Here is a 25,270-nt window from a genome sequence, read left to right as displayed (position 1 = left end):
TTAGCAGCACCACTTTATTATTCTTTTGAGAGAAGTCTTTCAAAAAAATGACATGAGCAATTAAACTAATTTCATTTTGCAAAATGTTTGCAGGGAGAAACAGAAAAAAGAGTATTTTGATAGTAGTAATAAGCTTCAATAAGCCTAAAAGATAAAGAGGTAGCCTAAAGCAAGCAAAAACAACAGAGAAATACGTATTTATAACATTTTTAGATATTTTGAAGGGCTTTGGGGATCTGTTTATTTTAAAAAATCAAAGGCAATATACTATGCAGGAAAACTATATAAAGTGAAAATTAGGATTATAACTTTGTAGGAGTTATTAATAAAAATTAAAATGTTCACTGAAGTCACTAACATTCTTAAGCTACATTTTAATAAGATTTTAATACAAAAAACTGTTACACCTTTTTGGAACTGCAATTTAGGAGCTAGAGAAAAACTTGCACCAAGACTTAAAAGCATATTGGACACAGCCAATATGCTTTTTCTCAGGGTTTGCTGTCATTTGTAAATAATAAAAAGCTCTTTGACAAACTGACAAGTATCATTCATTAAGGAGAATGCAATGGATGTACAGCCTTTTAACTTATTTATTTGACTGATATTAAGAATAGTCATGATTCATTTAAGCTTTTCTTTTTCTAGCTTGGTAAACACAGCTGTTTTCAATGATTAAAAAGAAATGAACTGAAAGCAATGTAAAAATGGACACTTAGCTAAAACAAAGCTGAGTGGTTGCAGCATGCACATTTTGCTTTAGATAATTTTTCTGTTTTCAACTCTTTTCCACAGACTGCTTTACTGACAGACACACATTCTTCCAAAATGAACAGGATAAAAGAATTAAAACTTTTTTGCCAGTGGTGGAATGTAATCCTTATGGCAATTAGCTTATAGATATACAACGTTCTCTTCCCAAACATATTAAAATTAAGGGAACATGAGAATTGTTGGATTTTGCATTTATTTTTAAAATTCTAAAAATGAACAACTGCTAGAAAGGAGAATATCACTTCCTTCTGATTCTTACTCTGGATGTTTCAGCAGAAAGTATGAAGGAATGACAGATTTATATTTAAAACAAAATGACCTCAAAAAAGGCTGTTGTGCCTTGTGTATGTTCTCATAGTAAATTGAAATACTTTCCTTTAATTAAAAAATTAAGTATACCCATTAACATTTCTCATTAAATAAGATGTCAGATATTATATATCTAAAGGTAGCAGACAAAAATTGAATCATCTGGCAACTTCTTAAGGAATACTTGATGATTGCTCTACAAGAAGTTTAATGTAGATATGGCCGACATAATTATTATTAGGTGGATATATGGAATTAAACCACTTTCTTGAGACTAATACACACGCAAACACACTTGGATGTATATATGCATGGATATGTACTCATGTATGAGCATGATGTTTTTTCTTGCTTACTTTTGGATTCCAGTTTTTAGCATGCTGTTGCTGCATTCTGAAATACAGCCTATAATGAATGCCTAATCTCCTATACTATAAAATACTGTCTTTCCAGAGATAACTCACCTGAGGGCAAAACAATGTCTATATAGTTTTTTGAAAGTGTTTTGAGAGCTGCCCACATGGAGAGTCTATCCCTGGGGGAAGTAGTAGTTATTTTTCCCTATGTACTTTAAAAGAATAGTAGTGGGAAAAAAAAAGATACATATATATATAGTGTTTATATGGTGACTCTGGAGATAGTGTGAGTGGATTCAAAATATCCTGTTTACATATTTCAAAAGAACATTATTATTAGTCAACTTCTTAGATATCTTCAAAGGGTCTCCCCACTAGACTCTTTTCTTTCTCTTAAAATACACTTCTTCAGGCTTTCACTTTGCTCTTGCTGTTTAGCTAAGCACACCAGCAATGAAATCAAAAGATTATGAATTGTATAGTACATGTTAAAATGTGATACTTATACATTTGTAATTAAAAAACATAAATCACAATACACAAATTTCTATCTCCGTATCTATTTTAATCCAGCCTTTACCAAGCAACCCCTCAATACCTTTTATAACCTTCAAATATTTCTAAATCATTGAATAACATTCTCTTCAAATTCGTTCCTATTTTTCTTTGCTTCCTCACAATGTAACTTTGCTCCAATTTGACATTCAAGTATGAGTAAAACCTCATTAGAAAAAGCCTTATTATTCTATTTAGGTATAAATAATTATAAAAATGACCCCTCATAAATAGTTCTCAATTGCTCCCCATAATTACCCTGTAATGTATGATGCTAAGGCAAAAGGCTTGCCCATGTTAACAGAACTAGCAAGTGGCAGAGGTATTCTGGCTCTCATTTCACTGTTCTTTCTATATCAACTCCCTGGCCAGACGATGGTATGTACCTCTGAGCATGGAATTTCTCCACATAATAGAGAAAATCGTGTCGTTATGCAATACTGCAGTATGCAATGACTTTTAAAACATACAGAATTGAAAAGAAATGCATTCATCAGACTGTTACCCAAAGGACTGTCGAAGTTATTTGAAAGAAATATTTACAAATAATTCTAAAACAATACTAGAGATCACAAATATGTAAAGAGTTTAAGCACTCACTGCTGCTTTTCTTGGTCCCCAAAGTTTGGCCATCTTCTAAAGAATTTGAACCTACTGAAGAACTATCTTGACTGTCTTGATGGGGGAGTTGAAGAAATCCTTCACTGGAGTCTGAGCGGGTTGGTGTTAATGTCAGTGATTTCTGACGTTCTCGATTAACGTCTTTCTTAGACTTTATCAATTTTCTCATTTTTAGAGTGATCCAGTTGCCTCTCCTAATAAAATAATGAAAAAATTCTTATCAGTCTAAAATGCACCATATAAGTCTTTTTCAAAATCAGAAGTTTTTCTTTCTCTTTTCAAAATGAAAATGAAAAAAATTTGGTTAACAGTACCTTCTCGGAGGAGATGGGTCATAAAATTTGTATTGATCCATAATTTTCTCTTCTAATTTCTCCTTTTGTCGTCTTAATTCATTTAACTTATCACTGTAAAAATAAAAATTATATTTAATACATGCATCATATTTTGTGCAGTTATGAATGATTAAATTATGTGGGGGACTATGATCTAATTTCTCCCCGAAATACAAAGAAACACAGACACCACAGTTGACAATTAAGAGTTTAATAGGTAGTAACAATGAAATTTTTGCAAGTTTCTCCTTTTTTTTAAAATTTACAACTTATCCTTCCATAGGATTTATTTGTTTCAAGAAAATTTTGCATGTTACAATCTCACCATGATAGGAGAAAATTTCTTGACATCTTTTTATAGCTATTAAAACAATATATCAACATTGACCATTCCCCTATTCTTGGACCTTTAGTATCTCATATCATTTTTGTTTTTTTGGTTTTTGTTTGTTTGTTTTTTGTCTTTTTAGGCCTGCACCCACGGCATCTGGAAGTTCCCAGGCTAGGGGTTCAATCAGCTGAAGCCGCTGGCCTACACCACAGCCACAGCAACACCAGATCTGAGCCGCATCTGCGACCTACACAGCACCACTGTATCCTTAACCCTCTGAGTGAGGCCAGGGATTGAACCCACAACCTCATGGTTCCTAGTCGGATTCGTTTCTGCTGCACCATGACGGGAACTCCTCAAGTCATTTTTGGAATGAAAAGTGATTCATTACAATACATATAGGCAAAAAATTAAAATAAATAGTATGCTTATAATTATATACACAGTAAACAATCTTGCAACCACATCTTCATGTAGATTTTTTTCCTTTATGGAAAATTATTTAGGCTTAATTTACTTATAGAGAATTATTTCCTGCCTCCAGCAATGCATGCATACACTATCTTCATCACATCCTAGTTTCATTTTTAAGTTCTTCACAGTACATATTACACAGCGAAACATCAAAGATCACTGATCAAAGTAAAATGACCTCTCTAAAAAAATGCTAAAGAATACTATTTATTATACAAACATTTACTGATCATTTACAATGAGGAAGATGTGAAGATGAATAATAAGTAGCTCGGCTCTACTTACAATACAGTAGGAGAGAGAAGACATATACAAGTGACTATTATGATGCAAGGTTGTAGGAATGCCCAAATAAATGATATTGTGGAAGTACCACAGGAACTCATAAAAGGGAAAATATTCCTATCTTGGATGACCAAAGAAAGCCTCATGAAGAAAAATGCCATATTAAGATAGACTGAAATAAAAAATAAGAATGCTAAATTAAATAGTTTACCTGAGAGGAAGGAGTATGAGGGAGTTTCAGGTTTAGATATTGCTCAAAGAAAATCAGAAGTATTGAAAGTTTCACTAAAAACTGACATTATAAAATCTATGCTTTAAATACTTAACTCAATGATGGAATAGGATACATCAGAAAGGATGGAGGTAAAGAAAGCATTCAGGATGCTAATGGGGTAGTCTATTGGGTGAAAGGGAAGAATTAGGGTAGTATGAAATAGAAGAAAATGATGTGAGTTTCTGTGGAAGAAGATGCTTTGTAAACAGATGCTGTCATGGGTTATGCCACAGCTCAAATAGCACATGGCCTATATCTCCCAGTTCTTTTCTTCTTTTACCTGCTGAAATACCATAGGAACCTCCAAATTCTCAGTACTACCTATTCACTGTCATTCCTGCTAGGACCATGTGACAGGTGCATTCAGCTATGTAATATGTAAGAATTTAAATTTAAAAAGTCAGAATATGGAGTTCCCATCGTGGCGCAGTGGTTAACGAATCCAACTAGGAACCATGAGGTTGCGGGTTCAGTCCCTGCCCTTGCTCAGTGGGTTAACGATCCGGCGTTGCCGTAAGCTGTGGTGTAGGTTGCAGACGCGGCTCGGATCCAGTGTTGCTGTGGCTCTGGCGTAGGCCGCTGGCTACGCCTCCAATTAGACACTTAGCCTGGGATCCTCCATATGCCGCAGGAGCAGCCCAAGAAATGGCAGAAAGACAATAAATAAATAAATAATAAAATAAAAAAGTAATAAAAAGTCAGAATAGATACTAATATTTATACAGCAATGGTATAGATACAATCACTGAAAGTTTGGAAATGGATTATTCACCAAGGGTCAGAATAAGGTAAAGTGTAGGATAATGACTCTGCTTAAGGGACAGGAAATTGAAAAGCTAAGAGCTTTACATATACTACTGCTGCTTTTTTGCTTTTTAGGGCCGCACTCCAGGCATATGGAGGTTCCCAGGCTAGGGGTCGAAATGGAGCTACAAGCTGCCGGCCTACACCACAGCCGCAGCATTGCAGGGTCCGAGCAGTGTTTTCGACCTACATCACGGCTCACGGCAATGCTGGATCCTTAATCCACTGAGCAAGGCCGGGGATCAAACCCGCATCGTCATGGATCCTACTTGGGCTCGTTAACCACTGAGCCACGAGGAGGACTCCTATGCTACTGCTTCTTAAGCTGAAATACCTCTTACAGCAGAGAGTAAAGGCATACGTGCCACTGAAAGGACTAAAGATACAAACAGACCAGCCACAAATGTGAAATTTCTTTGAAGTCTTAACATTTGCCTAAATGTTCATGCAAACTCTACCTTTTGCTCTTTGATATTCCTGTGTATTAATATAAAAATAATGCTCCCTACTCCCAACTTTATAATAAAATTGATGCTTCAAAAAATGTATGATGTATCCTGGTTTCATATATGCCCTGGGCTATACATCAAATCTGAAAGTTATATTTCATTTACTCCTTAGGTAATCCTTGAAGTATATGTTTCATCAAAGAAATGAAGTAACTCATCTATAGTTATATAACTAGTGACTGGAAGAATTGGGATTTAAATTAGGAGCTGTCTGATTGCAATATCTGTGCTATTTCTATTATACTATGGTGCTTCTCATATAGGGAACAAGGAGAAGAGAAGCATTTAGTAAAGGTAAATCATGGTGTACTACAAAGACTACCCACTGAGTCGCCCAGGCCAAAATCTCTGACTTTACCAGATTCCTCCACTCTCAACGGAGCTAAAATGCATCAATAATTCAGCCCTGTCAATATTATCTCTCACAGCTCTCTTGTATTTGATCTCAACTACCACTGCTATTTTTCACTAGATTATTGCAACGTGTTTTTTTTGTTTGTTTGTTCTTCCTTTTTTTGGCCTCCCAGCAGCAGAAGGAAGTTCCTGGGCCAGGGATCAGATCCAAGCCTCAGCTGTGACCCTCGGCAACAGTGGATCCTTAACCCACTGGGCTGAGCCAGAGATGGAACCCGTGCCTCAGTACTCCAGAGATGCCTGCCAATCCCACTGCACCACAGAGGGACCTCCTGCAAGAGCCTTCTTAGAATTTATTCCTTGTCTCTATTCTCAGAACTTCTGATCTACACTCTTATGTCATTAGTTATTCAAACAAATGAAAAACACAAATCTGATTACATTACTACTCTGCACCAAGTTTTTCAGCAAGTTCTTCATACAGAAAAGAAAAACCTTTGTAAAGTGGCTCCTGAGTATTATAGTCATTTCTCTGCTACTCCTCCTTATTCATTTTTGCATTAGCAAGAACAATTAATTTTTAGATTCTATGCTATTATCACAAAGCACTTTATCATATACCAAGTTTTTGTGCTTGCTGCTCTCTTGGCTGATATGCCTGGTAAACTCCTACTGAACTTAAGTCTCAGCTCAAGTGACCATCTTTAGAAAGTCTACCTTCTCTCACAGACTAAGATACCTCTTGCCCTTTATTTGCTAGGTTTATATAGCTTCCTATAATACCCTCATAATAGCAATTATTTTTATTTCTTGCTTTATATTAATAGTTCATTAAGAGCAAGTCTCGTGTTCTCATGTTAGTATTTCTGGTTATTAGCATAGTGCCCAGAACATAAGCATTCAAAAAGTGTACATTGGAGTAATAATGTTGAAAATCAAGAAAAATTAGCATTACATTTTCTCTGCCACCAGCTAAGATGATGATAAAATCATGAGTAATATTTCAGAGTGAAAAATTATTTGGTACCTACATGTACTGTCTTTGTTCAACATGAAAGAGATCCTTGCTTTCCATATTCTGCTCCAATAGTGTTCTGTTCTGTAGCATTAATGTCTGAATTTGATCTAGTAGATGTCGATTTTCTTCTTCTAAATTTCCTTTAAGTTGGCTTAGTAACTGTTTAAACACAAATGTTTACTTTTTAAAATGTCAACATTTATATTTAACATAAATCAAAACATCTGAAAAATATAAAGTACTTCACAAAGACATAAATCTGCTATTTGAACAATCAGGTGGCGTATTTTGATTAGAACTTGAATGATTATTTTAGTAATAATGACAGCTAAAGTACTAGGTTACATGATGGACACATATATTTTCTTTATGTTCACAAACACTGGGTTTATAAATTATCTGGTTTCAAAAACACTGCTTTCTTTACAACTTTTGACTTAGATTACAAAGCTAGATTCACATATCTGGTCTTCTGTTTAAGTAGCTATACAATGCTGAACAAGTTAGTATTTCTCTGAGCCTCAAGGATCTCACCTATAAATTGAGAGTAACAACTCCCACCCCTCCCAAGAGTAATGAAAGGATTAAAAATACATGTAAAATACCTGGGTGTCTTGCCAATGGCACACAGTAGGTACTTAATACACCTCATTCTTCCTCGAACCACTACTTTATTTTTCTGCTTTTTTTTTAAGGCCGCAACTATGGCATATGAAAGTTCCCAAGCTAGAGATCAAATTGGACCTAAATCTGCTGGCCTACACCATAGCTCACAGCAACAGTGGATCACCGACCCACTGAGCAAGGTCAGGGTTCAAACCTGCATCCTCAAGCATACTAGTTGGATTCGTTTCCACTGTGCTACAACAGGATCTCTCTCCAACCACGATTTTCAAGGAATCATAAAAGTCTATGTATAATTTTTATGGCTTGATCCAAGGGAGTCAGGTCTATGGGTGGTATTACTACTGATTATTACTGGTAGTCGGGCTACCAGTATGACTGAGCTATTTTTTTCTCTGTAGTCAGCAGAAATTAGAAATATGCCTTAGTTAGGTGAGAGGGTCCAGGGGAAGTCAGAAAGCCCAAGATAATGATTCTCAAAATTTAGCATCACTTGTAGAATATATTTTTAAAATGTCAATTTCTGGGTTCTAACATTCAAATTCAGCAGGTCTGGAGCTAACATTCAAATTCAGCAGGTCTGGGGTAGAGCCCAGAAAGCTGTATTTTTTTTTTTCCTTTTAGGGCCAAACCTGTTGCATTTGGAAATTCTCAGGCTAGGGGTTGAATCCGAGCTGCAGCTGAAGGCCTACGTCACAACCACAACAATGTGGGATCTGAGCCATGTATGCAACCTACACCACAGTTCACAGCAATGCTGGATCCCTAATCCAATGATTGAGGCCAGGGGTTGAACCTGCATCTTCATGGATACTAGCTGGGTTTGTAACCTGCTGAGTCACAACACTAACTCCCAAGACAGCTGTATTTAAACAAACAAACAAACAAACAAACAAAAAAACCCTAAAAAAACCAACACCCATCCCTTCTCCAAAGGAAAAAAAAGAAAAAGAAAAAAAATTTTTTGAAAATTCTCAGAAGGTAGAAAAAAGCAGATAATATAATACCATGAATATCCATGTAGAGCCATCTAGATCTAACAACTGTCAATACTGTTCTATATTTGTTTTAGCTACATGTTGTTAAATTGCAACATAACACGTGTGTCAGATCCATTGCAAAATTGAATGCAGGTTTTCTCTATGTACCCTCTTGTCCTGTGACTTCTCACTTTTCCCATCAAGAAGTGGAATCTATTTTTCCTTTTCTTGAATTTGAAATGCCTTTGGCAAAGATAAGGAGGTGGAAGTGATGTTGTGATAGCTCCAAGCCTAGGCTTCAAGAGACTTATATGCGTCCTCTTAGTTTCTTGGAATCCTATTGGAGGATGAGATACCACATGGCACAGAGAAGTTATATCAGGGCCACCTTGAACCAGTCAGCTCTCAGGATGCCAGCTAACTGCAGGTACAGGAGCGAATCCTATAAAGATCAACTGACCTTGGTTCACACACACATTAATGCACACCGTGTGCTGAGTGAACCCACAGACTCATGAACAAAAATAAACATTTACTGTCTCCCTGACCACTGAAATTCTATGTTTTTTGTTTGTTTGTTTGTTCTTGAATGGCTGCACCCAAAGTATATGGAGCTCCTGGGCCAGGGATTAATCTGAGCCACAGCTGCCACCTACACTGCAGCTATGGCGATGCCGGATCCTTTAACCCACTGGGCTGGGATGGAGATTAAACCCATGCCTCCACGGCCACCTAAGCTGCCACAGTCAGATTCTTAACCCACTGTGCCACAGTGGGAACTCCTGAAGTTCTATGGTAATTATACAGCATTATTGCATCAACAGACAACTGATAAAACATACATAGAGGAAAAAGAACGAATTTTAAGTATATGGACATCTTAACTATCACAAAGTGAACACATGTGAGCCAGCACTCACATCAAGAAGCAGTACATTCACTGTATTCCAAAAACACCTGTTACACTCTTTTCTAATTACCTTCCCTTCCCACTAAGATTAACTATATACCAGCCTCCTATGCTAGGGATTCACTTCTCCCTCCTTCCGAATAATATTATATGATTTAGGCTCTAGCCTAAACAGTAAAGTAGAACAAAGCTATCAAAAACATTTTAGGACTCTGGAAATCAAAGAAAGACATACACTAAATTGAGAAGAATTTATTAAAGAAAAGCTGTTTAGCTTTGGGTAGGAACTATGGTTGTCTGAGATATTTTATCATGTGACTTCTATTCTTAGTCCCCTCTTTCTCCAGTACCCAGTAGTTCAGGAAAGGGGTAAGCCATGAAAACCAGCTTTGCTGCTGGAAGGGACTGGCTTGATTTGTGCAGAGAACAGAAGAGGCCCACACCCAGGAGGATTGTCAAAGGCCAGCTCTCAGATGACCTGAACTTGGAATATTGGATCAGACATGTCATAGACAAGCAAATTACTCAGAAATTTAACTTGGAGATCCAGGAAATGAGATGGGCAGCCATAATGGGTCTTGATAAGGTCCTGCAGGTCCCTGGTGGTCTAGAAGGCTACTCAGGAGAGATCAGAAAGGACCCTTGCTACCTACTTATCCCTGACTGATTGTCCCAACTTGAGTCAAATGCTAACCTTTGGCTTAGTGGGAAGGGAAGGTAATTGGAAAAGAGTATGACAGGTGTTTTTGGAATACAGTGAATGTACTGCTTCTTGATGTGAGTACTGGCTCAAATTCACTTTGTAATAGTTGATTAAGATGTCCATATACTTAAAATTCATCCATATACTTAAATTTCTGAGTAATTTGCTTGTCTATGACATGTCTGATCCAATATTCCAAGTTCAGGTCATCTGAGAGCTGGCCTTTGACAATCCTCCTGGGTGTGGGCCTCTTCTGTTCTCTGCACAAATCAAGCCAGTCCCTTCCAGCAGCAAAGCTGGTTTTCATGGCTTACCCCTTTCCTGAACTACTGGGTACTGGAGAAAGAGGGGACTAAGAATAGAAGTCACATGATAAAATATCTCAGACAACCATAGTTCCTACCCAAAGCTAAACAGCTTTTCTTTAATAAATTCTTCTCAATTTAGTGTATGTCTTTCTTTGATTTCCAGAGTCCTGAAATGTTTTTGATAGCTTTGTTCTACTTTACTGTTTCTGGGGAGCTGATTTTCATGTTCCTCACTGTACTACTCTGTAATTTCATTACCCCAATTATTTATTTATATATTAATTTATCTATCTGTCTATCTTTTTTGGCCACCCTGTGGCACATGGAGCTCCTAGGCCAGGGATCAGGTTTGAGCTGCAGTTGCAACCTATGCCGCAGTTGTGGCAATGCCGGATCCTCTAAACCACTATGCCAGGCATGGAACCTATGACCTGGCACTACAGAGATGCTGCCAAGCCCACTGTGCCACAGTAGGAACTCCAACATCAATTATATTTTATTTAGACTTTTTAAATCACAGGCAGAATGAATGTTCTATAATTTATGAACTTTGTTGGGTAATTAAATATGTAAGATTTCAAATTAATGTTTCTTTCTATTGGTGTGTGATTTCAGGCAAAAAGCTGTTAAGTATTACTTTTCTGATATAGCCTATTCCTAATGCTATTAAAAGGTCTGATTAAGTGCTAAATTCTTAAAAGTTCCCAAAAATTCAGATGTTAAACTATATTCAAACTTCAATCATTTAGGGATCAATCATAAAATTTAAGAACTATTCAAGGCTTCCAGTATCCTTTGTATATTTCAAGACTTTTATCACTTTATAAAACCATCATAAGGAGAGGCACCGAAGTTTGTTAAGAGTAGAATGTATACTTGGGCAGATGTCACTCCTGTTCAAAACTCTCCAGTGGCTCCCTTGTTTTACTCAAACAATGTTTTAGGATGGCTTCCAAAGCAATGTAGCTGGCCCAGGATTCCCCTGGCTTAAGGTCACTGCACGGGCTCTTTGCCTGGAATGTTCACATAATAATACATGAATTGCATTCAAATCTTTGTTCAATGATGTAAAGTTAAAATTTCAATCTACACTCCATCATCCACATTGGCAGTCCTACTTCCCTCTTTACCCTAGGCCATTTTCATTTGCATATAACTTAGCATCTTGTAACATACCATAGTTGCAGACTAATTTTCAAAATGGTTACAGCCATACTTCCAGTCCGTGAGCTCTTCCAGAATCAAGCCATTCTCCATTAAGATGCTGAGTCTATTTTGCCTCCCTTGACTCTGGGTGGGACTTTGACTGCCTCAGTGAATAGAATGCAGGGGAAATGATGTTGCATGACTTCTGAGGCTTGATCATTAAGGCAGAGATGGCTTCTCTCTGGTTCTCACCATGTTGTAAGCAAGCCCAAACTAGTCAATAGGGAGAGCTACTGATGCTTCCAGCTGATAGCCAGCATCAACCACTAAACATGCACTCAGCCTTTCCATCTTCCACCTGAGAGCGAAGATGCAAGTGGAGCAGAGAAATTGTGCCCACTGTCCTGTCCAAACTCTGACCTACAGAATCTGTGAGCATAGTAAATGGTTGTTTTATACCACTGTGTTTTACGGTAAACTGTTACACAGACATATGTAATGAAACAATGAAACATTTATTTCACTTACTTATGTTTACTGTCTATTTCCTTCCAATAGAATACAAGCTTACCGAAGGGAAGAGATATTTACCTTTTCGGTTTCTAATTCATGCCAGGTAGTCAGTAAACATTTTGTCATTAAACAGGGTTAAATTTTTCAAAGTATCTGGACACATAAGTTTAAACCAACAGTAAAAATTATTGAAATTAATGATAAAGGAAGAAGGAAGATCTTAATTTCTCGTGAATTTCAACTATCTATGACTGATTCTTTCAGAAATAGCCCATTAAACATATATTGCTATTGTCATTACAATTTGACTGTTTACTTTTTAGGCAAGTCTGGATGCTTAAAGGAAGGAAATGGTAATTAGACTTGTTAAACTCACCTCACACTGGTTATTTAGCTTGGTGGATGTGATGTCCAACTGTTGGTACTGTTCCTTTAACTTTGAAAATTCAGCTTCTAATCTTGTTTGTTCCAGTTTGGAATTATTTAGAAGACTTTTCAAGTTTTTATGGTCAGTTTGTAAAACTTCAGTCTCTTTTAAAAGCTGGTTATATGTATGATTCAACCTATAATTTGAAATCATAATAGAGTCAGATTCTCCTAATAGCTTTTACTGTAATTTACACAATACAAAAATGCTGTAAATCACATTCAGACATACTTAGAGAATACAAAAGATCATTTGCCAGTGCTTAAACTCTTCTAAAATCAGCTTCTAGTCTGTAAAAACTAGATTAAAAATTTTAAGTATTAATTAGAAAATATTTAAAGGACAAAAGAGAAAATAACCAATCCACTTTTGGTTAACCTAGAGAATTCAAAGATTCTGAAACTCAGAGTTCCTATCACGGTCAGCAATGAACCTTACTGGTATCAATGAGGATGCAGGTTCGATCCCTGGCTTCACTCAGTGGGTTTAGGTTCTGGCATTGCCGTGAGCCATGGAGTAAGCTGACAACTACAGCTCCAACTCGACCCCTAGCCTGGGAACTTCCATATGCTGCAGGTGCGGCCCTAAAAAGCAAAAGGCAAAAAAAAAAAAAAAAAAAGATTCTAAACCTCAACATGAAAATTAAAGAGTCACATCAAACAAATTAATCAATTTAGTATGAGACATGGTAATCTATCAGTCTGTTGCCAGATAACAGATACACATGCTTAAATAAACATTTTAGTTATTGAGATTTCTGCAGTTATAATAAATTATTCATATTTATGCCGTCCTCAATTATTGAAGATAAATTTGGATTTTACTAAAAAAAAAAATCAAACTATTGCCATTTCTGTTCCTTTCCACTATTATACCTCTTTTAGAACAAGGTCCACTGACCTCTAAGAGCAAAATCAGAAAATTCTTTCTGTAAAGGACCAGAAAGTAATAAATACCTCAGGCTCTGCAAGTCGCATGCAATCTATAGCAGGCTCTTCTTTTTTGTTCCCTCCTACAACCTTTTAAAACGCAAAAATTGTTCTCTGTTTGGGAGCTGTACCAAAACGGGCTCCAGGCTGGATGTGGCCTACTGAGCTAGCTGGAGATTACCACCCTTCACCTTTTGGCATCAAGATCAAACACCCACAAAAGAAGGAGGAAGCAAAACGAAACAAACTTTTGTTCAGGAAGGTATATTCTCAGAACATCTAATAATTTACTTCAACTCATTTTCCAAAGAATTTAATAATTCTTTATAATACATGAATTATAAATAAAATAATATAATTAAAAAATCAAGACTTGGTAAAATAAAATAAAATGGCAAGACCTGAAACACAGAATAAATATCCCATAAATAGGTTGACTCCATGAATGAATGTATGCCATCTGTATAACAGCTGGTTAAACCCCACCTGGGCATACAGAAAGCTACATGATGCTTCATGGAGGGGGGGGGTATAATGAAATAGAATAAATAATGTCCTCAACATCATCCCAACGGCAAATACTAAAATCAGCGCTTTAAGAAAATTTTTTTTTTCTTTTTTCTTTCTTTTTTTTTTTGGCCACCCTGTGTCACAACTCACGCTATGGAAACACTTGATCCTTTAACCCACTGTGCCAGGCGGGAGATTGAACCTGAGTCCTAGTGCTGCAGATGTGCTGCTAATTCCACTGTGCCACAACGGGAATGCCTCAGGAGAGTGTTTTACATTGTCTCTCAAAGCTGAGAGCATTAACAAAGTGCATTTCAGTGAACGTAATTCTAAAGAGGCCAAGACAACCTAGTCTACATAAGAAACTTTCTTGGTTTGGCATTATCTAAGATTAAAAACAAGTCTTCACAAATATCTTTTATTTGTAAAAGGGTTCTTTCAGGTATTACTAAAACCCTTTTCTCCCTTTAGAACACAGGCATGAAATGTATAAAAGCAGGACAAGAACAGCTTTCAGAGAGAATACCCAGGACCACTCTTCCCTTCCAAGCCTGCATAATCTTCTGGTTCAAGTTCCATGCTCTTATCATTTAGGCCAAGATCTTTCTCTGTAGATTCCTCACTGATGTATACAATTACATTTCTAGAAGGTCTGTTCAAGTTCACAAACTGTCCCAGTTTGGTTTGAATTCCAACAAGGAAAAAAGGGTTAGATTCAAGATGAGACTCCTCCAGTAAATACATTCCCTAGTATAATATGTGTAATAAAAACAACCCTATCTTTGTACCCTATAACTTGTCACAATTTGGTCTTCTACTGTTTATGCTGTGCAAATGCATCCTCCTTGATTCTAGCTTGGTGTTGAGCTTTTTTTTTTTTTTTTTTTTTTTTTTTTGTTGTTGTTGTTGTTGCTATTTCTTGGGCCGTTCCCACGGCATATGGAGGTTCCCAGGCTAGGGGTCTAATCGGAGCTGTAGCCACCAGCCTATGCCAGAGCCACAGCAACGCAGGATCCGAGCCGCGTCTGCAACCTACACCACAGCTCACGGCAACGCCGGATTGTTAACCCACTGAGCAAGGGCAGGGACCGAACCCGCAACCTCATGGTTCCTAGTCGGATTCGTTAACCACTGCGCCACGACGGGAACTCCATTGTTGAGCTTTTTAAAGTTCATATCCACCATTACAAAATTTCTAGTTGTAACAATTTCTAAATTAAAAAACCACTAAGCATGAAATGGCTCTAGAAGGATATTTTTATAAAGGAAAAGAAATATGTATTAATTCTAAAAAGGGACTGCAGTAAATTCATAGAAGGAAAAATACTCAATGAATGATCCCTGCTTGAATTTTGTGTCCTGCCTTTCAGGACTTCTGCTGTAGGAATGTAAATGCAGCACAAGTGTTTAGGCTGCTTAAATTTTTCAAAGACTTCTAAAATTTTTTTGGAAAATGTACCCTTATGAAGTAGGGTGGATTACCACTAGGCAAGTTTTGATTTTCCAAAGGCTTAAATGAGAAAAATAATTGCCCCATGATAATATGAGACCATTAACACTTAAGGCAGCTAAAAATAAAAATACACATCAATCAGTGAAAAAATTTTAAGATTGCTCATTTGTAGCAACTTCAAAAGACAAGAATTGGAATACCAGACTAGCAGAAAGAAAGACATAAAGAATGAATCAGGTTTCACTACATTCTGTCTCAATCAAGTAGGTAAATACTATCAGCATACATAAATTTTGTATAATGTAGCTTAAAAACTTAATTAGTTGAATAAGTCAATAGAGAAACAATGAGAGAAAGCAGGAGACCCTGAGCTTTTGTTTGAGTCATTCTATAATGATTGTATATGATTTTGTTGGGTAATTTACTTATTACTCTGGGGTCTTTTTAAAAATTTTTAAGTTATGGATGATACTGCGAAGAGGAAATATACACTTTAGATGTAATGAATAATACAAAACTAAAAATATAAATATTTATTACCTATCATTTTCACCACAAAGTTTCTTGTATTCAGCAGCTACAGTCTCATGGTTTTTGCTTTTAAGCAGCATTTTTTCCTGTTCTACTTTGAGTGTTTTTTCCAAATCTTCCAATTGTCCTTTCTGTTTTAATAACTGATTGTAACTAGAAAAAAAAGTCAGGTATTTGGTTTATAATGTTTCCTTAGAAACAAAGAAAATATTTTAGAAATACAGGAAGCAAGAGTAATTCATTAATAATTATCACATAAAACATGTAAATTTACATACATTTCCTAAATAAATTATCTCAGATCTGTTTAACACATGGAATTTTAGTACCAGTGAAAACTGGTTTTAAACTAACAACACATGAAAAGATGATAAATTACCGATCTTCAAGGTCTTTATGTTCCACTTCAAGGTTTTTGTGGGCAGACTTTAGAGTTCCATGTTTAGCAATGAGAGACTCATACTCTGAAGCCTGCCGTTCATGCAAAAGTTCCAGCTTTTCATGATCTTTGATCAGAGAATCATAGAGAGATTTCAGATCTTCTCGCTCTTTGATTACAGATTCATTTTCATTTTCTAAGGAAGACTGCTGAATTAGGAGTTGTGCATTCTGGTTCATAAGTGAGGTACTTTGGGAATTAAGAGTGGAATTTTCAACCTACAAGAATGCATATTGTAACATACATAAGAAAAATAGTTTATATTCTTTTTTTTTCTTTTTTTAGGGGTGTACCTGCGGTACACAGAAATTCCCAGAGTAGGGGTAGAATTGGAGCTGCAGCTGCTGGCCTACACCACAGCTTCAGCAACACCAGATCCAAGCTGTGTCTGCGACTTATACCACAGTTTGTGGTGCCAGATCGTTAACCTACAGAGCAAGACTAGGGATCAAACCCGCATCTTTATGAACGTCTAGTCAGTTTCTTAACCTGCTGAGCCACAATGGGAACTCCTTATAATCTTTTTAAAAAATAAATGATAATGTTAATTTTAGGAAGTACTAAATAAAATAAATCACAGCAGATATATTCATATTATATTGAGAAAATTTGAATTTCAGCATCCTGAAGGATAAGGCTACCACTTAATTTTGATTTTTGGTAGGTGTTACAATACATTGTGAGATACATATCATATACATGTTTTGGGTTGAATTATTTTAAATGAAGGTTAATCAACAAGTCCATAGAAAAGTACGGAATTTGAAATTCATTTTCTAGAAGTTGAGAGATGATAGAACTGAAAAATTACTTGTGAAATTCAACTGGAAATTTTCTCAAGTCTAAATTAAATTAGAATTTGCTTTAATATTTGGGAAGAGTTATAGAAAGAAATTTTAGATGCAGAGGGAGTACTTCTCTGCTTTTTAAGAGGTTCCAGAGAGTTGTACTTTCCCCCACTTGACTGTTCTATTTGAAAAGATGTTGGCAGCGTTAACTACAAGATGGATCCTTTGAATTAAGGACAAGTCTAAAGACAAAACTCACACTGTGCTGTTTTGCAATAACTTAACTAATAGATATGTTGCAATCATAGACTAAAACATGGGTTTCTACCTGAATAATCATAATCAACTTGTTTAAAAGGGTGAAACGCCATAAGAACAATACTAATAAAATTATTTTATTTATACTTGATGAGTAAATTTATTAATTTAAAGGCACTAACATTTAAAAAATGCTGATATCTGAAAATCTGGCATAGCAGTAGAGAAATATCTAATCTTCAGTTGACTGTTAAATTCACTCAGTAGGAGACAATGTTATGATGTCTAGTCAGCCTTGTTTTAATAGCATAATGCTATTAGGAGTTTGGGGAGTTCCCACTGTGGCCCAGTGGGTTAAGGATCCTGTGTTGTCTCTGTGGCAGCACAGGTTTGATCCCTGGCCAGGCAGAGTGGGTTAAAGATTCAGTGCTGCCGCGGTTGTGGCACAGGTCTCAATTGTGGCTCAGATTTGATCCCTGCCTCTGGAACTTCCATATGTTGTGGGTGCAGCCAAGGGGAAAAAAAAAAAAAAAGAGTTTGGATGCATATCCCCATGACAGTACATTACAACCTGAAGCTTGGCATTCTGTGTTTGAAGAGTAGTATTCTGCTCCTGTAATGATACTGTCTGTCTCTGAAGTGCAAGAATCTGAGCCTGCAAGTTATTGTTCTGCGTCTCAAGTTGCTTCAGTTGAGTTTTCAGTGCTTGCTTCTCTGCTTGCAGTGTAGCATTCTTAATAAAGAAAACACATATTTAAAAAAAAAGCAGCATCAAACATATTTCAGTTTAACATATACTAGAATCTTCACAAGTATTTGTCACCATTATAATCCAAAAAAATCCCAACAATCTTAGAAGGGAAAAACAAAACAACTCCCCTCTATCCCAAATTGTAAAAAGACATTTAAAGGAAAAGAAAGCAGAAATACTAAAATCTTAATATACTATTGTGCCTGTGCTCTTTTTCTCTGCTTTATAATGTCAAAAATAACACATTCCATTCTAAATATATTAACACAAAAAACTAGAATGGGATTGTCAGCTGTACGGTTTTTATGCTGTTCAAAAGTACCCAGAGTGCATGGGGTGGTGTAGCCAAAGGAGTGTACCTTTTCTAATTACCGAAAGGCACAAACATTATATGCGGTAGTCTGAGGAGCAGCAGCAAAACTAAGTATTTCATAAACACAAATATTTGGAAGAGAAGCAGGAACAATCTTGACCATCTGTTTAAAAGATTTAGTCCATAACAGACCTAACAGATGTTACATATTTTCTCTAGTGATTCTTTTCTTGGTATAAAACACTCACTAAAACTCTATTTCATCTATAGGACTTATGGAGCAAATCCAAATAAAATGTACTATTTTCAATTTTTCCAGTAAATAGGGCCATATTTCAATTTTATAGTTAAACAGTTGAATTACTAGGCAAATCACAGATCATTATATTTAATTTGATAGCTATTAAAATGTTTAAGAATACTATATTTTCAGGATTATTTCTAAATAACAATTCACTAAAAAATTAGTATCAATGGAGTTCCCGTCGTGGCGCAGTGGTTAACAAATCCGACTTGCTCAGTGGGTTAATGACCAGGCATTGCCGTGAGCTGTGGTGTAGGTCGCAGACGTGGCTCAGATCCTGTGTTGCTGTGGCTCTGGCGTAGGCTGGCAGCTACAGCTACGATTTGACCCCTAGCCTGGGAACCTCCATCTGCCGCGGGAGCGGCCCAAGAAATGGCAAAAAGACAAAAAAAAAAGTATAAACAAAGAATCCTCTAGAAAACCAAAATAAAACTTTAATATACAAGGCCTGAATTTGTGTATAATTGTAACATGCAAAAAATGTATAGCTGAATCACAACAGATCACTTATTTATTATATCTATATTATGGAACAAAGACAAGATTTGCTTTATAGGCTTTCAAGTTATATGTACTATTTATCACTATATAAAAGGCAAGTCATGATTTAATCCACATATTATACCATAAAATGAAAGCTGAGGAAGAAAAATGCTTTAAAATAGCTGTTGATATTGTACTTTTCTTTAATTCATTTGATCAAATACAAAGGATTAAAAAAAACTTACACTGGGAAAATAATATGGAATACTGATGTATTTATATACATCTTGACACACCAAAGAGGTGAAGCATTTTTCATTTACATATGTTAAGGACTAGTGTAGTTAAGCTCTTTAGAAACCAAAATGTACAAGCTTAATGGTGAGTCTGGGTACACCTAGGAATAAGAAAAATTCCTATAGTTTGGGAAATATACTCAATATTTGTAATAACCTACAAGGGAAAACAATCTGAAAAAGAAAAAATATATATATATATAATCTGAATCACTTTGCTATATGCCTGAAACTAACATAACATTGTAAATTTCAATAAATAAATAAATAAAATGGTTAAAAAGAACAAAAAAAGAAAAATTCCTATAGTCCATAATGAATAGAAGAGATATGCTATTCATTATAGACTAGAGTAGAAAAGATATCTCAGAGCAGGAAAAATTTTACAATGGAAAAGTATGAACTTAACAAAAATATGTGGTGGGAAATGCACAGAAATCACCAGTCTAACATAGGGTAGCCAACTTTATAACATTATCTAAAATAGCTGAAATACAACAACCAAGTAATTTTTGTCCACAATGGAAATTTATATAGGAAGTCAATGGGAAAAGAGATTTTATCTTAATAGAACTTTGCATGCCAAATTTTCTGAAATATAATTAGTAATCCAAGTGATTGATTTTATATATATGTGTGTATATATATAACTGAATAATAAAACTAAGTATTCATATGTGGCTGACAAATACATAAAAAAGCTCACTAATAATTTTTACAAAATTAAAATATATTCTTCTATCACTTTAATAAAAATTAAAGGGCTGTTAATGAATCAATGCTAATCTTGAAAAATAGGTACTCTATTAGTGGGACTAAAAATTGATTTTTTTTGAAAGGATAATAAAATAGTATCAATTAAAATTAAACATACACAGAAATATATATGTATTTATGCTCTTTGGCCTATCAATTTTACTATCAAGAATTTACTACCCTATGAACATGTTATACATGGATTTTCACTGCAGCAAAATCTAAAAATAACTTAAAATGTCCACTTTTGTGGGATTTCTTTAAATAAATTATGGTAACATGCACACAATGGAATATACGGTCATTGAACAAAATGATATAGCTCTGTACCTGCTATAGATAACTAAAATAATATGAAAATAAGATCCCACAAGCGTAAATCTGTAAAAGATGTATAATATATATATGTAATATTTTTTTTTGGCCACGTCCACGGCACGTGAAAGTTCCAGGGCCAGGGATCGAAACTGTGCTACAGCAGTGACCTGAGCTAAAACAGTGAAAATGCTGGATCCTTAATGCACTGAGCCACCAAGGAATTCTGAAATATACTTCTATACACAGAAAAATCACAAATGCTTTTCTGGGAAGATAAACAGTGATTACTTCTGGATGAGAAAGTAGAAATCAATAATGTAGGAGATTAATTTTTGGCTTCATGGTTTAAAGCTTTCAATTAACATTAAACTGAAAAACACTAACAACAACCATAACTATTTCACTTGTTAACATGTAAGTTCTGTAAAGTTCATTCATCTTTGAAGGATAAATGGTTGGTGAATTCATTTGATTATTATCTACTGTCAAGTATTTACTAAACTCATTCAGCAAATATTTATTAAGTATCTGCTATCTTCCAAGTATTGTTCTACATACTGAAGGCACAGTGGTGTAAAAGAAAGACAAGCTACCTGCATTCAAGAACTTTTTTACAGTAGTCAAAGAATAAATGAACGAATAAAAAAATTTAACCAATGAGTTCCCATCATGGCTCAGCGGAAAACAAACCTGACCAGTATCCATGAGGATGTAGGTTCGATCCCTGGCCTTGCCCAGTGGGTTAAGGATCCAGCATTGCCGTGTGCTATGGTGTAGGTCACAGACGGGGCTTGGATCTGGCATTGCTGTGGCTGTGGTGTATGTCAGTGGCTGAGCTCTGATTCGACCCCTGGCCTTGGAACCTCCATATGCTGTGGGTATGCCCCTAAAAAAAAGACAAAAAAGTATTTCACCAATGAAAAGTTCTATGAAGAAACTAAACAAGGCAGTGGTTGGATGGTGAATGATTTAGGCTGGAGATAGCTGCTCAACAAGGGGAAAAGGTCAGGTAAACCTCTTGCAGAAGATACGTGATACGAGACCCCATTGCTGCGAGAAATGCCCAGGTAGGGGATAGAGCAGAAAGGTTCTAAGGTAGGAACAAACAGAAAAGGCCAATATGACTACAATTAATTTACTTATATGCCAGTCACTGTTCTGTGTTTTTCAGATATTAACAGATAATAATAATATTATCCTCATATTAATAATGGTAGGTAGAAGAGTAATATGGTATAAACAAATTCAGAGATATAGCCAGGGCAATGTCAGGAAGGATCTGATTGATACAGTAAATGTTTATCTACATGAAATGGAAAGCTATTGAAGATTTAAGTAGGAAAGTGATAGGGCCTGGGTTTTATTTTAAAAATAACTCTAGGCTACTGGATTGAGAATGGGTTAGACTGGGCCAGGAATGAAATGGGGCAGGCCAGGTAGGAGGACCCTCTGATTGTCCCAATGGGAGATAATGGTATTTTAGGCTAGAGCAGAGATAGAAAGAAGTAGATGAGTTTGGGTTATATTTACAGGATAGAGATGACAAAGCTTGCTGATGGACCTAAATGAGGGTAATGAAGAAATGTATACGATATTACTGGTTTTTCAATCTTTTTAATATTATAAAATAAACTAGTCAAGAAAGTATGAAATGAACAAAGCTACAAAACTAAATTAGGGAAAATTTCTGAGTTATATAGTCAACGATCCCTTACTTCTAGAAAACCTAATTTATACCAAAATACTTACATTTCTTTCCACTTCAATTAATCTGTCTTTAACTTTCAGAAGCTCTCTAGTCGTTTCTTGACTTTCTCGCTCCCATTTGTTATCTTCACCAGAAGTTGGAGGAGAGCTCTGTACCATTCTTTCCTCATCCTGCCTCTGTTTGAGAGCTTCATAATTCTTTTTCACCTATAATTTTAAAATATAGTTGATTTACAATGTTGCATTTATTTAAAATATTTAAATAAGGAGAAATCATTAAGTTTACATTTGGCAATTAATTTGACTCCACAATGGTCTGGTCAATTAGACAGTTTATTTAAAAATGTGATAACATATACGACTATCATTATTATTATCACAACTTACGCTTTGTAAAATACAAATCCTTTTCTCTAGAAATAGTAAATATACTTTACTTATGTGCCATGTTCTTACAATATACTTTGTAATTTCAGATCCTATTATGATGAAATATCACTCAAGTATAGATTAACTGGACATAGACATGCTGCTAAGTACTAACAACTGTTTTTAGGACTATTAATAACTGATTTAGAGATTTCAGAGTTCCCCAGGTAAAGAACAAATAAAGACTTGATACATTTATTATAATTCCCCTTAAAAGATACCTAAAGTAAAGTTGAAGAAGTATCTATGTCTGGCCTTTTAAGAAGGATATGTTGCCCAGAATGACTTGTTATTAACTTATTTATTAAGATCATTATCCACATAAAATTGCTGTAATTCATCTTATAAAGAGTGAGCAATCCACAGATATATATATATATATATATATATATATATATATTTATTATTATCATTATTTTTAATGGCTGCAACCACAATATATGGAAGAGCCAGGCCAGTGACTGAATCCGAGCCTCATCTGCAGCAATACTGGATCCATTTAACCCACTGCGCCCCAGCAGGAGCTCCACAAGGATATATCTTATCTAGGGTTTCCCAGTGTGATTACAACTAAATCATATTTTAAGAAAGCAAATGCAAAACTAACAACTTAGGGACTTCCCTAGTGGCTCAGAGAGAGGGTTTAGGATCTGTCTGTCACTGCCTTGGTTTGGGTCACAGCTCTGGTATGGGTTTGATCCCTGGCCCAGGAACTTCCACATGCTGTGGGCAGCCAAAAACAACAACGACAAAAAATAAGAACTTAGTGAGTATTAACTAATGCTTAACTTAATTGGTCTCTTCAATTTAAATTATTATTATTTTTATTATTACTAGTTTACCCTAGACAACAATTATGATACATTTCTAAATTAACCCCAAACTTTCTAATAAGGTAAGAATATAAATATTTAGAAAATTCAATGTCTAATGCAACCTCAAGAAAGCTTACAGCTCAAACTTTGCTAATATTGAGTTAGAAAAAAAGATACCAAGATAGAATGTAATTTAAATATTGGCAAGTGATCTAATAGGTGTTCTGGGATCCTAATTCTCCATTTCTTCTTTTAACACTCTAATAACATAGATGGATGACATCATTTCCATTCTCCTATTTTATATGAATTTCCCACAGGATCTTTTTTTCTGGGCTTATAAGGGTTAGAAACACACGTAACTATTAAGAAGGGGACCTGAGAATAAAACTCAGAACTTCTTATTTTTAGCCCACTGTTCTTACAGTTAAGTTTCAAAAGTGGTTCCTTTACCTTATATATCATTAATCAGAATAGCTAATTTACATTCCCATAGAAAATGACATACTTTCCAAGGGGTCTCAGAAGCAGCACATAGGTGGTATTGCCTTTTAATTTATTAACCTCTGCCTTTTAATTGGGGGTGTTTAGACCTTTTAATGTGATTACTGCTATCTTTCTATTTGTTTTTTGTTTGTCTGTTTGTCTTTTTGCTATTTCTTTGGGCCGCTTCCGCGGCATATGGAGGTTCCCAGGCTAGGGGTCGAATCGGAGCTGTAGCCACTAGCCTACACCAGAGCCACAGCAATGCGGGATCCAAGCTGCGTCTGCAACCTACACCACAGCTCACGGCAACGCCGGATCGTTAACCCACTGAGCAAGGGCAGGGACCGAACCCACAACCTCATGGTTCCTAGTCGGATTCGTTAACCACTGCGCCACGACGGGAACTCCTATCTTTCTATTTGTTTTCCATTTGTCCTTTCCATACCTTGTTTTCCTTTTTTTCTTCTTCTGTCTTCTTTTGGATTTTTAAATTCTATTTGATCTCCTCTGCTGGTATTTTACTTATACCTCTTTGTCATGCTATTTTAGTGGTTACTTACACCTTTTGCTCATGTTCAGCTTTCATAGTCTGTTCTCAAATGATACATCTCTTCATGTAAAGTATTAAAAGTTAGAAGGTATAATTCCAATTAAACACATGTTTATGGGAAGAAACTAGTCCAATAACACCCTAATTATGCCAAAATGGCTGGAAGTGGGAGACAATGATGGGATTTTTAAATCTCTACCATTGAGACTTGAAGTATATCCTACGGCAACCCATACTCAAACCCACTTATTTTCTGGCTTGGTAGCTTCATGAAACTGACTTTATTTGCAACACAGTAATAGCGCTTAACAGGACAGAAAATTCAGAAAATAAAGGAGATTAATGAAATCTGGCACTAAATTTCACTTTATTTTTTCAGACAATCCTTTACATTAACTAAGCAAAGTTGCAGAATTTCGTCTGCAACAAGTATGTTCCATGTTAATAATGTGTGAGACAAAGACCAGCAATGATGGTAAATCTCAAAGCCAGGGCAGCTCCTGCAGACATCCAATATGAATCTTGACTTCTTGCATCTGAACTG

General features: G+C 35.7%; 1 protein-coding gene across 7 annotated transcripts in view; it reads right to left on the bottom strand.

Moving 5' to 3' along the window:
• The window catches only part of CCDC88A (coiled-coil domain containing 88A), a 160,120-nt gene that overhangs the window by 46,491 nt on the left and 88,359 nt on the right, over positions 1-25,270 (bottom strand). For all 7 annotated transcript variants that reach the window (XR_002342712.1, XR_002342714.1, XR_002342713.1 and 4 more), the window contains exons 18-25: positions 22,489-22,653; positions 18,090-18,251; positions 16,413-16,690; positions 16,043-16,186; positions 12,560-12,746; positions 7,013-7,158; positions 2,930-3,022; positions 2,595-2,809 (exon numbers count right to left, since the gene is read on the bottom strand). Coding sequence is in view for 4 of the 7 variants with exons in the window: in XM_021087519.1 (XP_020943178.1) it covers positions 2,595-2,809; positions 2,930-3,022; positions 7,013-7,158; positions 12,560-12,746; positions 16,043-16,186; positions 16,413-16,690; positions 18,090-18,251; positions 22,489-22,653 (1,390 nt within the window). In the remaining 3 variants the exon portion in view is untranslated. The remainder of the gene's footprint in view (positions 1-2,594; positions 2,810-2,929; positions 3,023-7,012; positions 7,159-12,559; positions 12,747-16,042; positions 16,187-16,412; positions 16,691-18,089; positions 18,252-22,488; positions 22,654-25,270) is intronic.

The sequence above is a fragment of the Sus scrofa genome, chromosome 3 (genome assembly GCF_000003025.6).
Source record: "Sus scrofa isolate TJ Tabasco breed Duroc chromosome 3, Sscrofa11.1, whole genome shotgun sequence".
NCBI lineage: Eukaryota > Metazoa > Chordata > Mammalia > Artiodactyla > Suidae > Sus > Sus scrofa.
The sequence above is the reverse complement of the archived record's forward strand: the minus strand, read 5'-3'. Positions and strand labels throughout refer to the sequence as shown.